The sequence below is a fragment of the Octopus bimaculoides genome, chromosome 8, assembly GCF_001194135.2.
Source record: "Octopus bimaculoides isolate UCB-OBI-ISO-001 chromosome 8, ASM119413v2, whole genome shotgun sequence".
NCBI classification, from domain to species: domain Eukaryota; kingdom Metazoa; phylum Mollusca; class Cephalopoda; order Octopoda; family Octopodidae; genus Octopus; species Octopus bimaculoides.
In genome coordinates, this window is record NC_068988.1 from 75,695,326 (window position 1) to 75,708,022 (window position 12,697).

At 37.8% G+C, this 12,697-nt stretch overlaps 2 protein-coding genes across 2 annotated transcripts in view; one reads left to right on the forward strand and one right to left on the reverse strand.

Annotated features, from left to right (window-relative positions):
- The window catches only part of LOC106872704 (COP9 signalosome complex subunit 2), a 79,980-nt gene extending 74,830 nt beyond the window's left edge, over positions 1–5,150 (reverse strand). Inside the window, exon 1 of the mRNA XM_052970193.1 lies at positions 5,005–5,150. Within this exon, the coding sequence (XP_052826153.1) occupies positions 5,005–5,052 (48 nt within the window). The 5' untranslated portion in view covers positions 5,053–5,150. The remainder of the gene's footprint in view (positions 1–5,004) is intronic.
- A 48-nt stretch (positions 5,151–5,198) lies between these two features.
- The window catches only part of LOC128248590 (DET1- and DDB1-associated protein 1-like), a 43,061-nt gene continuing 35,562 nt past the window's right edge, over positions 5,199–12,697 (forward strand). The window contains exons 1-2 of the mRNA XM_052970194.1: positions 5,199–5,601; positions 6,630–6,710. Coding sequence (XP_052826154.1) covers positions 5,599–5,601; positions 6,630–6,710 — 84 coding nt within the window. The 5' untranslated portion in view covers positions 5,199–5,598. The remainder of the gene's footprint in view (positions 5,602–6,629; positions 6,711–12,697) is intronic.

Sequence of the window (12,697 nt, forward strand, 5' to 3'; positions counted from 1 at the left end):
TTTTCTACCGATATTGGCAGTCACTACGACGGGCTTCTTTCAGTTTCCGTCTACCAAATCCACTCACAAGGCTTTGGTCAGCCCGAGGCTATAGTAGAAGACACTTGCCCAAGGTGCCACGCAGTGAGACTGAACCCGGAACCATGTGGTTGGTAAGCAAGTTACTTACCACACAGCCACTCCTGCGCCTATAATTATATCCTTTATAAATTACTTTTATTCGAACTTTAAAAGTTCTGCTTTTTTTTTATTCAAGCCATGTATTAATCTTTTTATAAATTTCTGGTAATGTTATAAAACGAATAAAGTTATAAAATGAATAAATTATTTATTAATCAATTTTCCTGCTGTTGAGTTGTCCTGTCACTGAGTTGACAGTGTTGAGTTGTCCCTATTTGAAATGAGACACTACCACATTAAAGGATATATAAATAAAAATTGAAGAAATAAATAATTAGAATCCCCAAAAGCAGGGAAGTCCACTTCAGGTAATTTGGGGGTAAACCCCATGCAAAAATTCCAGATTATTCTGCCATTCCCAAAGCATGGGTAAGTGCCCTTTCCAGTTTCTTTCTTTCTGCAAAGAAAAGAGTACTCAGAGTTGATCCATTCAGTCTCACCCATTTTGCCACTTTTGTCCACCTTTTCATAAATACACTAGAAGGCAGCACCTCCCCTACCCTCACCTTCCTCAACAAATGATATCTGAAGAAATTGTTGAAAGCTTGGTCAGGCAGAAATGTGCCTATCTTCAAACCTTTAAGACAGGTCCATTACAAAGCATCTTTTGCCACAGCCACTAAGCAGAAAAAGATCTACCTTCCTTTTCTGTTAAAGGAAGGTGGTGCAACAATCATCACTATACCCTTGGCAGACAGCTGGATTCATCTTATACAAGACAGCAACTGCTCCATGCAAACCCACAACTCTCTAATGCACAGACACTGAATAATTGCATGCAGGATAGTTTTGTTCCCCTGCATGCATCTCAGGGAGGTTCAGCTATTGGCACTCCCATGCTTGAAGAGCTTGTCTGAAACAGGCAATGCTACCTTGTAACACTGCCATGCCAAAAACTTTTGGAAATTGTCCATCATCTTTGACTCAAAAGTTCTCTGGAAAAGACTACTCAGACTGTTCTTGTCGATGCCCAGAGTCAATCCTAGGCCATTGTCACTCATACCCTCAACAGAAATCTTGTGTTGTTTTCCTGCTAATGGTTTTGTCCAGCTAGTACAATGCAGTGTCAACATTCTAAATGCCAGATGGTACAATAAACCTGGCAACATGCCAAATGCCCAATCTTGTTCTATGTTTAGATGAGCTGCAGAAAGATGTGTCACATAACAGATGCACACACTAGTTCATCCTTATTTTCATTGCCATCATTCACACCATTGCAGTGATTTAGATATTTCTGCACATGTGTCAGCCTCAATGCATGGCACTGCATCATCAAAGATGGCACCCAAGACTACCATGAAGTGGGTGTAGACAAGCAGATAGCTTTTCTGACCAGCAGAACCTGACCCTTCCATAAAAATTGAAAAAGCAAGTGCTCTAATTTGGTCAGAGATTTCTTGGGACAAGGTAGAATGGCTAGGCAGCAGTACACTACTGAGGTGATATATGCATTCGCTACTTCTGCTCGGCCTTTCAGAGACAACGTCCTTTTAGCCCATTTCTAGGGGAGCTTGGCCACCCCAACCATGACCTTTTCCCAGTTCCTATCTACTTGGAGATCTGGTCAGAAGCAGAATCTGAGCACTTTCACCGGACCCTCCATCCAGCAACCAAAATTATCACTAGTCAACATGGACTTGCCTCTCCAAGAGCCTAGGTGCAAACTTACTGATTTGTCCTGGTTTATGAGTGCTCCTGTACATGCTTGATATTCTTTCAGTATAGTGACTCATTTTTATGTCTGAAGAGTTTGACAATATAACAGTAATGTCATCCACGTATGCAGACACAGCTCTCCTGAGGCCTAGTTTAAGTGGGATATCTCTCAAATTCTCCAGCCTTTGCAGCAAAAGATTCTAATGCCAGAATATATAAAAGCAGGGTGTGGGGCATCCTTAGCAAACTGAGTGTTCAATATTGGAAGGTTCCAATATGTGGCAATTTAATTTGACAACCAAGCAGATACCACTATACATTGTGGTGATCTGGCCTCTGAAGATGGAATCAAAATTGACAGCTTTTAGGACAGACACCAGATAGCAATGGTCCACCCAGTTAAAAGCTTTGGACTGATCCAAATTCACCAATGCCCCTCCAAAGCCTCTACAGGTAATACAGTAGAAATTTGCCTGAAACTACCAAACGTTGAATAAAAATTTCAAACTGAAGAAAATACCACACATTTTGGATGTAGGATGTAGTTAATTAAATCAACGCCAGATCATTACTAGTGTATTTTACAGATGTAGAAAGACTGTTGACCTTGGTAGGCATTGAACTTAGAGTATATCTAAATACCACTACTCATTTTGTTCATTGCTGTTCTACTTATTGTTTTATATGCTGTCAATATTGACAGAATATTCAGTGTTTGTTTTATCAGTGCTTTGGATGTGAGGAGGAGAAAAAGTAAAGTTCACTCTAGTAAGACTGTATCAAGAAACTAAATAATAAGTCCTTAAATTGGTACATTTGGAGTAAGAGGAATCAGATGTGTTGAAGAAAGAAGATTGTGCTGGTATGGACACGTGATGCGTGTAGTTAAGGACAGTTGTATAAAGAAGTGTCATTCGCTTAACACAGTGAAACCTGCAGAAGACATGGAAGGAAGTGATGAAAGCTAACTTCAGGATACTAAGCCTGACAGGTGAGAGGTCAAAGGACCAGGATCTTTTGTCATATAAGGTTCTCAAAAAGATGTGCCCTCCTCAGCAAAACCAAATTCTGAAAGCTTTATGTTTTGTGTTCTACATCTGTTACAGTAACTCTCCTCCCCACTATCATGCCTCTTCTCACTCCCACCAGTTTCACAGATTACAATTACCCCACCATATACTTCTTGGCTTCTATCCACCAGCCCCTGCAACTGTACCTTCTTTACTACTCCTGCTGGTTACCACCTACCATTCTTTTGCATCCCTTTATCTTCCCCAGCTCATAGTTCCTGTCTCAACCACCCTTCAACCCCGTTTACTTTGACAGTTTGCATCCCCATTTCTAACTCATCTTTCCATACAATCTTGCAAATCAACCACCCATTTCTACTCAGCTTGTGCCTGGTGGGACCTTATCACCATAATTTCCTCTCTCACGCCACCTCTTTTTCCCCTACTAGATGTGAGTAGTCATGCACTTCTCATAGTAATCCCTTCATCCCATAACATGAAGCTGCTCCTCTCCCCAAGGTACATAGTTTTGCAAACTGCATGGCAAACTCAATAGTGCAGGTAGCACGAAAAAACACCCACTCCACATTCTAAAGTGGTTGGTATTAGGAAGGGCATCCAGCTGTAAAAACCATGCCAAAGCAGACATGAGTTCGATGAAGTCTTTGGATTCCTGTCAAACCGTCCAACTCATGCCAGCATGGTACATAGATGTTAAATAATAATGATGAAGAGGTGGAAGTATAGCCAAACTGACACCAGTACTTCATTGTAAATTACCTTATCAATGCCAAATTTTAGGTTATCTCAAATATTTTTTGAGGGGAACACAAAAGTCATGTATAACTTTTTTAACCGTTTCAGTCGGGGCACAGCCTTGAATGGTTTAGTCGAACAAATCAAATCCTGTACTAATGGTGGTAGGGACAAACACACATATCCCTTGCCCATATTTCATTCTTGCAACCTCTGAAGCATGACGCAAATCCTCTGACACTATGGATTCTGTTGAACCGCCCAACGTCCAAACTTAAAGATGATGATGTTATATGTCTATACAACAAGCTTCCACTCAATTTCCATTTATCAAATTCAAACACTGACAGCTTAGTTTTGAAAATTGGATTCTTTTTCACTGAATCGTACTCAGTTTTTATAACATTCACAAATGAAACGAAAGGGAATTTTTTGTATCAACCTTGAATGGACGGATGACCAAGTTAACTCAAGGGTGAAATTTGTAAACAATGTAAGCTATTTCAATCTGCATCATCTCTGTCGATTTGCCGCATACATAAATAAAGTGTCATTAGATATTTTTAATAAATTAGTTGTTACAGTTGAGATTGTCACTAGTCGCAGTTAGTAGTAAAGGATCAGATTTGATCTTGTGAAAATAACGCTATAAAGATACCAGTGATTTTGGTATGGTGGTTATATAGTAGGTGAATATGACTTTACAACAAGAATTAAAAAATAAACGATATAATGAATTAGAATAGACCTAAGACATCTTAAACAGATCGCTGTCTTTCAAGAAATAGTTGCTAAATCTCATTTAAATCATTTCTTGCCGTCTTGAAAAAAAAAAAAAAAAAAAAAAAAGAAACACTGATCAAAGTAGTCTCTGATACATAAAAAGAAGAGAATTGGTAACGGGAAGATGTTCATCATAATTTAGCTCTAAGAGGGGTAAAACGGATTCATCTTATCACCTGTTTAGGTAATTCATTGAAGAAAAAGAAAAAAAAAGTGTAATTGTAACAAGACATTTAAGCTGATAATATTCAAAGAATGAAATATTAAAATGACTGGACAGCAAGATTCTATTCAGGTGTGGGTGCGCGCGAGCACATATATCAGTTACAGGATTGTAAGGGACTTCAAATATATTAGATAATACAGTTTATAAATACACAAGTGTGTGTGTGTGTATGCATATATATTCCATTAAGGTGTAAAAGATAAACATGGTTGATAAAAGAGAGAGACGGAGTAAAAACCGGTGCAATGCGAGGAGAAAAGAAAGTGTAAAGAGATAAATATACAAGACAAAAACTTTTTTTTTAAATAGCTTAGAAAGGTAAACAGGACAATGATGAAACTGCACATCCAAAATAAAAAGAAGAGAGCGATGAATGTGCTTCTTATTTACCAGATCGTATTCTTCATCGTCATCGCACATAAAGTCCGAGTCCGACATTTTGTCCCGATGCTTTCTGCAGAGAACACCACACAATCTAATTACGTCATCGATTTCTGTGAACGCATGTAGAAAATGTTTATGTCAAGAATTGTTTTGTCATGAGTTTATGTATGTCGATATATGTGACGTAGTTGTGTATCACAACCAGGCACATTGGTTCTGATTGTAGCAATATAATGTCTCCAGAAGAAGACGAAGCAGCTGAGATATAGGAACATATATATTTACACACACACACACACACACATATATATATATATATACACAATATATATAAGATACACATCGACAACGGTTTTCTCTGGAACAATTTACATTATCGTTTTTTTTTTTGGCGTGTTCAATCATTTGTCAACTTAAATGTTTTCTAGGTTGACATGGTTGCTGTATCTTCTTCCAACGGTCAGCTTATCGATTCGGAGATAACTGACTGCCTCACTTGTTTGTACTGTAAATAATTAACATCGCCTAAGGAGGAGTATTTTGGAGTTGTCTTAGACCATTAAAACACTCCATCATTACCAACAACACCGAACGACCAACATGGTAAGTGGACAAGGGTCAGTTAATGAACTAACAGATATTGTCTGAATGATTTCTCTTCAATAAACCACCCCTCTCTCTCATATATGTGTGTGTGTATGTATGTATGTATGTATGTGTACCCGTATATACGCGTGTCTTGCATCAATTACCGAGTCATTAAGTCGTTGTTTAAGCCCCAGGTCAGCTCTATTTTAACAGATCTACACGTTCTAGACGTGTACAGGCTTTTGTATATCTAAGAGTACATTAGCCATTTTGCCCATTATTTTTAAAGACATTAAGGTATGAATCGAGAGAATTTATCTGCTATTTCTAACCAGTTGAGTCGCTTTATGTCATTTGTACACACATATATATGCGCGCACGCGTTCAATGTATTAAACAGAATTCGGGGGGGGGGGGCAGTTTTGGTGTACCAGTTCCTTGAAGTTCTGTACTTCACGAGAAAGGAATCCTCTGTGGAGAAATTTTTTGAAAGGAAAAATGTTTTCGAAATCTTAATTTCCGCTGTATGAAATGCAAAAATACTAAAACATTACGGGGGGAAAATGTTCTCTTTTCACATGAGGTATGGGAATTCGAAGGACAGTTATTCCAAAACTCCACGGATTTCGTTAAACATTACTCGCCACAACATTTATTTATAAAACACAGTTTGGTGATCTAGACATTTTCACACCTCATTTACCATGTTTTCACATTCTCAGTGAGAGAAAAACCTATTTTTTACCTTTTGAGGTCCAAAGTTAAAGGAAATCTTGGAGAGAAAAAAAGAACTCCGACATAATAGGGAGGTGGCGTAAGGGAACCATCGAAGGCTAAGTCTTCAGTGAATGTGATATTGTGATAGTATTGAATAAACATGTAATAACGAATTTGAAGAATTTACCCTTTCAGACCGTCCTTTTACAGTTTAATAATCTATTTCTGTCCCCTGTATTATACGTTCGTTATCATAATTGTACATTATATAAACGACGGATCGGTCTGTTATTCATTGGACTTCTTTTCTGTCTTTATAATGCCAGGCGGAATTTCTAAAAGGATTGCCTTGTTACAATGAACACAACTTTACAAGATTTCATCCCGATTCTGGTTGTAAAACTAGTGTAAGTACATGTTCAGTATTAAAATATATTTACAAGGAGTTCCCAGGAACGGTTGTGTGTAAATGTGTATTGTGGTTTTATCAACATTTTTTTTTATTGTGTGTGTTTGGTTGTTTTACAGCGACTACGACATTATTTACATTTATAACGCAGTAACTGAATGGATGTCTTCATACGTAGCCACCTAATGTATATTACGTACCTTCTCATACATAGAGACCCTAATATATTTCTTCCCTAACAGAAATACCTTGTGTACTTACACACCTTCCCACACAAGGTACCCTGTGTATTACATACCCTTCCATACATACTCTGTGTTTTACCTTCGCACACAAACTCTGATAACCTGTATTACATAGATGATCTGTATTATCTTCCTACACTCTTAGATATGTATGGACAACAAACTTTCATATTTATTACTTCGTTTTATTTGATAGAAATGTAAACTTTCTCAGTGTTACTAAACGTGCTTGTGAGTTTACTGCCACGCATTCCTTTAATATTGTTTCTTCGCTGATACTATGGTCCAGATTGCTCCTGCAAATCCCTTAATTCCACATTGACTTGACTCGTGACCATTCACCAACAACAGACATACATAGCAATTATTATCCCTTATACTACTCCGTTTAGAAGCTAATTAATGATATTTTTGAAAGAAAACATTGACTTTTTCTCACATCTCTACTGATAAACTTTACATACTGTCAGAGAAAAGTCACTTTCATGTTGCATTCTACACTGTGCAGTTATTAGCCCATAGAAATGACGTGACGAGCCTATTATAAATACAAGCTAATCAAGGACTATTATTGAACTTTCTCTCACTGATGAAAAAGTTACCGTTTCTGTGGAGATTGGCAAGCCATATGTTTGACATTTTTGTTGGAAGAATTCTGTATTATTTATAGAATATCTTTTCCTAAATTTATTCTTTCAGACATAGGCTGTGAACTGACTCACTTGTGGACATGATATGTTGTTGCATTGCTAGTTTCACATATGTGATTTGACACAATGGTTATATGATCTGTATTATTTAGATTTTGCAGTTCATTGTGGGAGCTTCATTATTCTGTTGAAAAAGACCTTGTACAGCACAATATTATTTGGAAGCAAATATGACCTCTGTAAATGTTGAACAAGTACTCTTTTACACTTTTACACTTTTACTTGTTTCAGTCTTTTGACTGCGGCCATGCTGGAGCACCGCCTTTAGTCGAAGAAATCGACCCCAGGACTTATTCTTTGGAAGCCTAGTACTTATTCTATCGGTCTCTTTTGCCGAACCACTAAGTTACGGGGACATAAACACACCAGCATCGGTTGTCAAGCGATGTTGGGGGGACAAACACAGACATACAAACACACACACACACATACACATATATATACACATATACGACGGGCTTCTTTCAGTTTCCGTCTACCAAATCCACTCACAAGGCATTGGTCGGCCCGAGGCTATAGTAGAAGGCACTTGCCCAAGATGCCACGCAGTGGGACTGAACCCGGGACCATGTGGTTGGTAAGCAAGCTACTTACCACACAGCCACAACAGCAAGATAGATGAGATACACTGAATGATGACACGTTATTGTATAAATAGCAAATAGCAATAATACAATGGATTAGCTGAAGATACAATAATCTAAGACAATAACCATGGCGAATATGTGGGAGAATTTGGTAAGGAAAACTTTGCTGCTTAGAACTAAGGTACATACCTTCAAATATATATTGAAAAAGTGTTTGAAAGTGCCAAAAAGAGTGGTAGTTATAATCATAAATATTTGAAGTACTTGTTAGTTGGTCTCAAGTAATTTGACTTCAACAAAAAATTTGTCAGGGACCTGCATTAGACTCATTGAAAAGTGAACTCATTATTCAGAGCAGCTACATTTTATTGATGTCCTAATAATATAAAGCCAGGAAATGACAAGGGTCTTACAGACAGTGTAAAGAACAATAGATCTTCAATAAACAGCTTGGATGAAAATACTAGTTGTGAATGCAAGTGTTGTAAGTTGCTAGAGAATGACCAACTAAATACCAAAGTGTTGATAATTTGGTCCATATAAATGACGTTGGTGAGCATTGACAACTCTATAAATAATATATTTGTAAATGGTGCTCAGCCACCTCTTCCTAGGAAAGTATATTTGAAATTTCTAAGAAGTTTTATATGCAAGGAGATTTCTTGGAAAATATATGTAGAATACACCAAGTACTGATATTAAAACCAAATATAAGGTAAAGCAAAGCTGTCAAACTGAAAACAAAACAAACTGTTCTCAGAAAAATGGTACATTCCACAAGATACATTAAAGAAATGGGTCATTTAACACAACTGTCTTTTAGTTCTAATGACAGCCAATGCAGTAATGGCATCTAAAGATCAGGTTATCCTCATCTCTCATGCCAACAGTAGCAGCTCCTAATGAGTCCTTGGCAAAATGGGCCTATCGGTTAGTTCTTCCCTCTTATAATGTCCAGATACATAAATCCAGTGTTTTATATTGGAAGAGTTAGGAAGCCACATATTTGGGGTATTAGGGAGGGGTAACCTAAAAATTCTTGGCCAGCCATTTCAGGTTGATGAGGGTGGTAGAAAGCAAAGTTTTGTTAGAACATGCATTACAGTTTCCACCTTGGCCAGTTACTTGATGCAATGTTTGGCCATCATGTGCAACATTTTAATGCAAGCAGTAGTTTTGACCATTAGTCCCTGTGTGACATTGTTCTTGTTGCTTATGAGCTCTAGGACTGAGAAATGAGGGCAAATGGGTGTATATGTCATTGTTCCATAACCTACAGAGTTGGCTACAATAATGTCCATGTAGAACCACCTATCATTTTCCTGCACTCTTGTTTTCAATGAAAGTTCCCCTCAACAGAGAACTAGAGCATAAGGTTTTCCTGAGTTAGTTCAGCAGGTCTTTCAACTGGATCACATAGCCAGTTTGACTTTTACTGTACATGAACTACCTTCATCATCACATAAGATTTGGAGCTGATGTTCTTGTTTTGCTCTATGTCTAATAGTAAACCCTGTCACCTTGAGCTGCTCAGCAATGGCTCTCATTGACCTGCTGGGGCAGCCATTGATTATGTCCTGAATCTGCTGGATAAACTTGGCCAACCTGATAATTTTTGATGACTATGTTTCTCTGACATGTTCCACCAAAGTAAGAACACTTTCTCAACCCTGAACATGAAATACCCAGCTATGTTCATAAAGCTGGTGATCTCCATGCCATTGAGGTTGCTGGCTACAATAAGCATGGTGTGCTATTTCCTGTTTAGAGCAGGGGGAGATAACCATGCTGATATTGTCAGTAAATTTTGAAGTAAAATAAGTTAATATTTGGTACCTGCCTCATAGCATTGCATTAGATCATATTTCACTTATGACCTCCTAAACTTCTGTTCACAAATAGTTGGGATTTCTATGTGTGTGTGTGTACACACATTCAAATACAATGACAGACTTTCTATAACATTGTAAGTTAAAGAAAAGAATGGATTAAGAATTATTTTCTATGTTGTTTATATATTTGTCTTTATACATTTTTGGTGGGGTTGGTTTTGACAATGTGAAGTAATTTTCAAAATTTGAGGAATAAAAATATATATTTCTTTAACCATGTTGGTTTATATACATTCAATCAGAGACATTCTATAATCTTGTTTATATACACCCTGTCAGAAACATTCTATAATCTAGTTGCTTTATATATCCCCAGTCAAAGGAATTCTATATTCTAGTTGGTTTATATCCAGTGAGAGATATTGTATAAGCTTGGTTTACAGACACCTATTTAGAGACATTCTATAATCTAATTGGTTTATATACACCCTGTCAAAAACTATATATTATAATCTTGTGGTTTATTGTCAGGAAGACCAGTTCTGAGTATAACTAAAGAAGTCTGCCACTAAAACTGCCTCCTGTTTTTGAATAAAAATAGATTACTGGTCTTGTCAGATGAATTTGAACCATCAATGTTATGGATTGAGCATTCTTTACTACTATTGTGCTGGCAGTCAAAAATTATACAAAAGTGAATTAACCCAAACAATGAATTGGTATATATAGTTAGGGTTGGTGGGGGGAATATGGCGGACTGGGTAGTAATCGAAGAGAGAGAGGGGGGTCAGGCAGTAAATACATCACAAGGCAATATATTCTTTGGGTTTTCAGTAACAAAATTGAATGAGACAGCAAATGCCTAAATCATGAGACAGAAGTGAAAAATATTTTTGGGATTTCAGGAAACAGTAAGTTTAAAGGGAGAGCCACTTCTGCACTTTTATTCTATGGTAGACAAATTTAGAGAGAATGAGTTAAAGGAACAATAAACTTGAATAAAGTAAAGAAAAATAAGTAAGTGAAGCGTGGCGATTAAAAGGAATGCGTGAATTTAAGACAAACAGGGAACGGGCAATGTTTACATGGAAAAGAAATAGATAGATAATAAAGAACGGATGGAGGTGGGGATTATGATCAACACTGAGATAGTATATGAAAAGGTTGAAAGTTCTTAGCTGTTCATATTCTGGATTTCATATTCTGTCAGCAGAAGAGATTCGAAGTCGATTTGAAGAAAGTGGGATATTGAACTGGTTAATATAGAGTTAGGGTGGGGGTGGGGGGAAGATGGCAGACTGGGTAGTAATCGAAAATTCCAAAAATATTTTTCACTTCTATCTCACGATTTAGGCATTTACTGTCTCATTCAATTTTGTTACCAAAAACCCAACGAATATATTCCCTTGTGATGTATTTACTGCCTGTCCCTCCCTCTCTCTCTCTCTCTCTCTCTCTCTCTCTCTCTCTCCCTTTGATTACTACCCGGTCTGCCATCTTCCCCGCCAACCCTAACTCTATATAAACCAGTTCAATATCCCACTTTCTCCAAATCGACTTCGAATCTCTTACAGATGTATATTATGGCATATCTTTCTCACCTACGCTCTAAGGAATAGAGACTTAATCTCTTGAGTCTTTCCCAATAGCTTATATGCTGCATAGAGGCTATCTTCTTCGTGTAGCTTCGTTGGATTGCCTCAAGTTCTGAGATTAATTTGACACTGGTTGGTGACCATAGCTGAGAGCAATAGTCAAAGTGGCTTAGGACAAGTGTCCTCCAGAGGACCATCATGGTTTCCTGATCTCTTGTTCTAAAAGTCTTAAGAATCCATCTGGTCAGTCGCCTGCATTTCATTGACAATTTAGCAACATGCACATGAAAGGATGTATTATTACTCATGTAAATGCCCAGTTCTCGCATTGACTGTGTCTCTGGAATTGCAGTCCCTCCGGGTCCAGTGCATTTAATGGGTACTGCATATAGTTTTCCATGCTGATAGCACAAGGCTTGAAACTTTTCAGCATTAAACTGCATATTATTCTTTTCAGCTCACTTGTATATTTCATCCAGCTCACATTGCAGGTGCATAGTGTCTTCAGGGTTCTGTATTACCTGTGAGACTTTTGTATCATCTGCATAACTTGTGATCATGGCACTCTGTGTGGCTGAGGGCATGTCTGAGAGGGCCATTATATATATAAATATATATATACCCTGCCAGTATAGTGACGCTGAATTGCCTCGAGTTCTGCTGTCCACTTGACACTGTGTGGTGATCACAACTGAGAGCAATAGTCTAGGCGGCTCAGAACAAATGTCTTCCATAGAGTCAACATTACTTTTTGATCCCTTGTTCGGAATGTCCTCAGTATCCACCCTGCCAGTTGTCTGCACTTTGCTGTCAACTTGACAATGTGCATGTGAAATGATGCATCACTACACATGTTGATGCCCAGGTCTCTTACTGTTTGTGGTTCTGGGATTGCAGTACCTCCAGGTCCTGTGTATGCCAGTCGGGAGGCACTTGTGGCCTTGTAGCGCAGTACTTGAAATTTTTTTGCATTGAACTGCATATTATTTTGCTCTGCCCACTCGTATATTGCATTT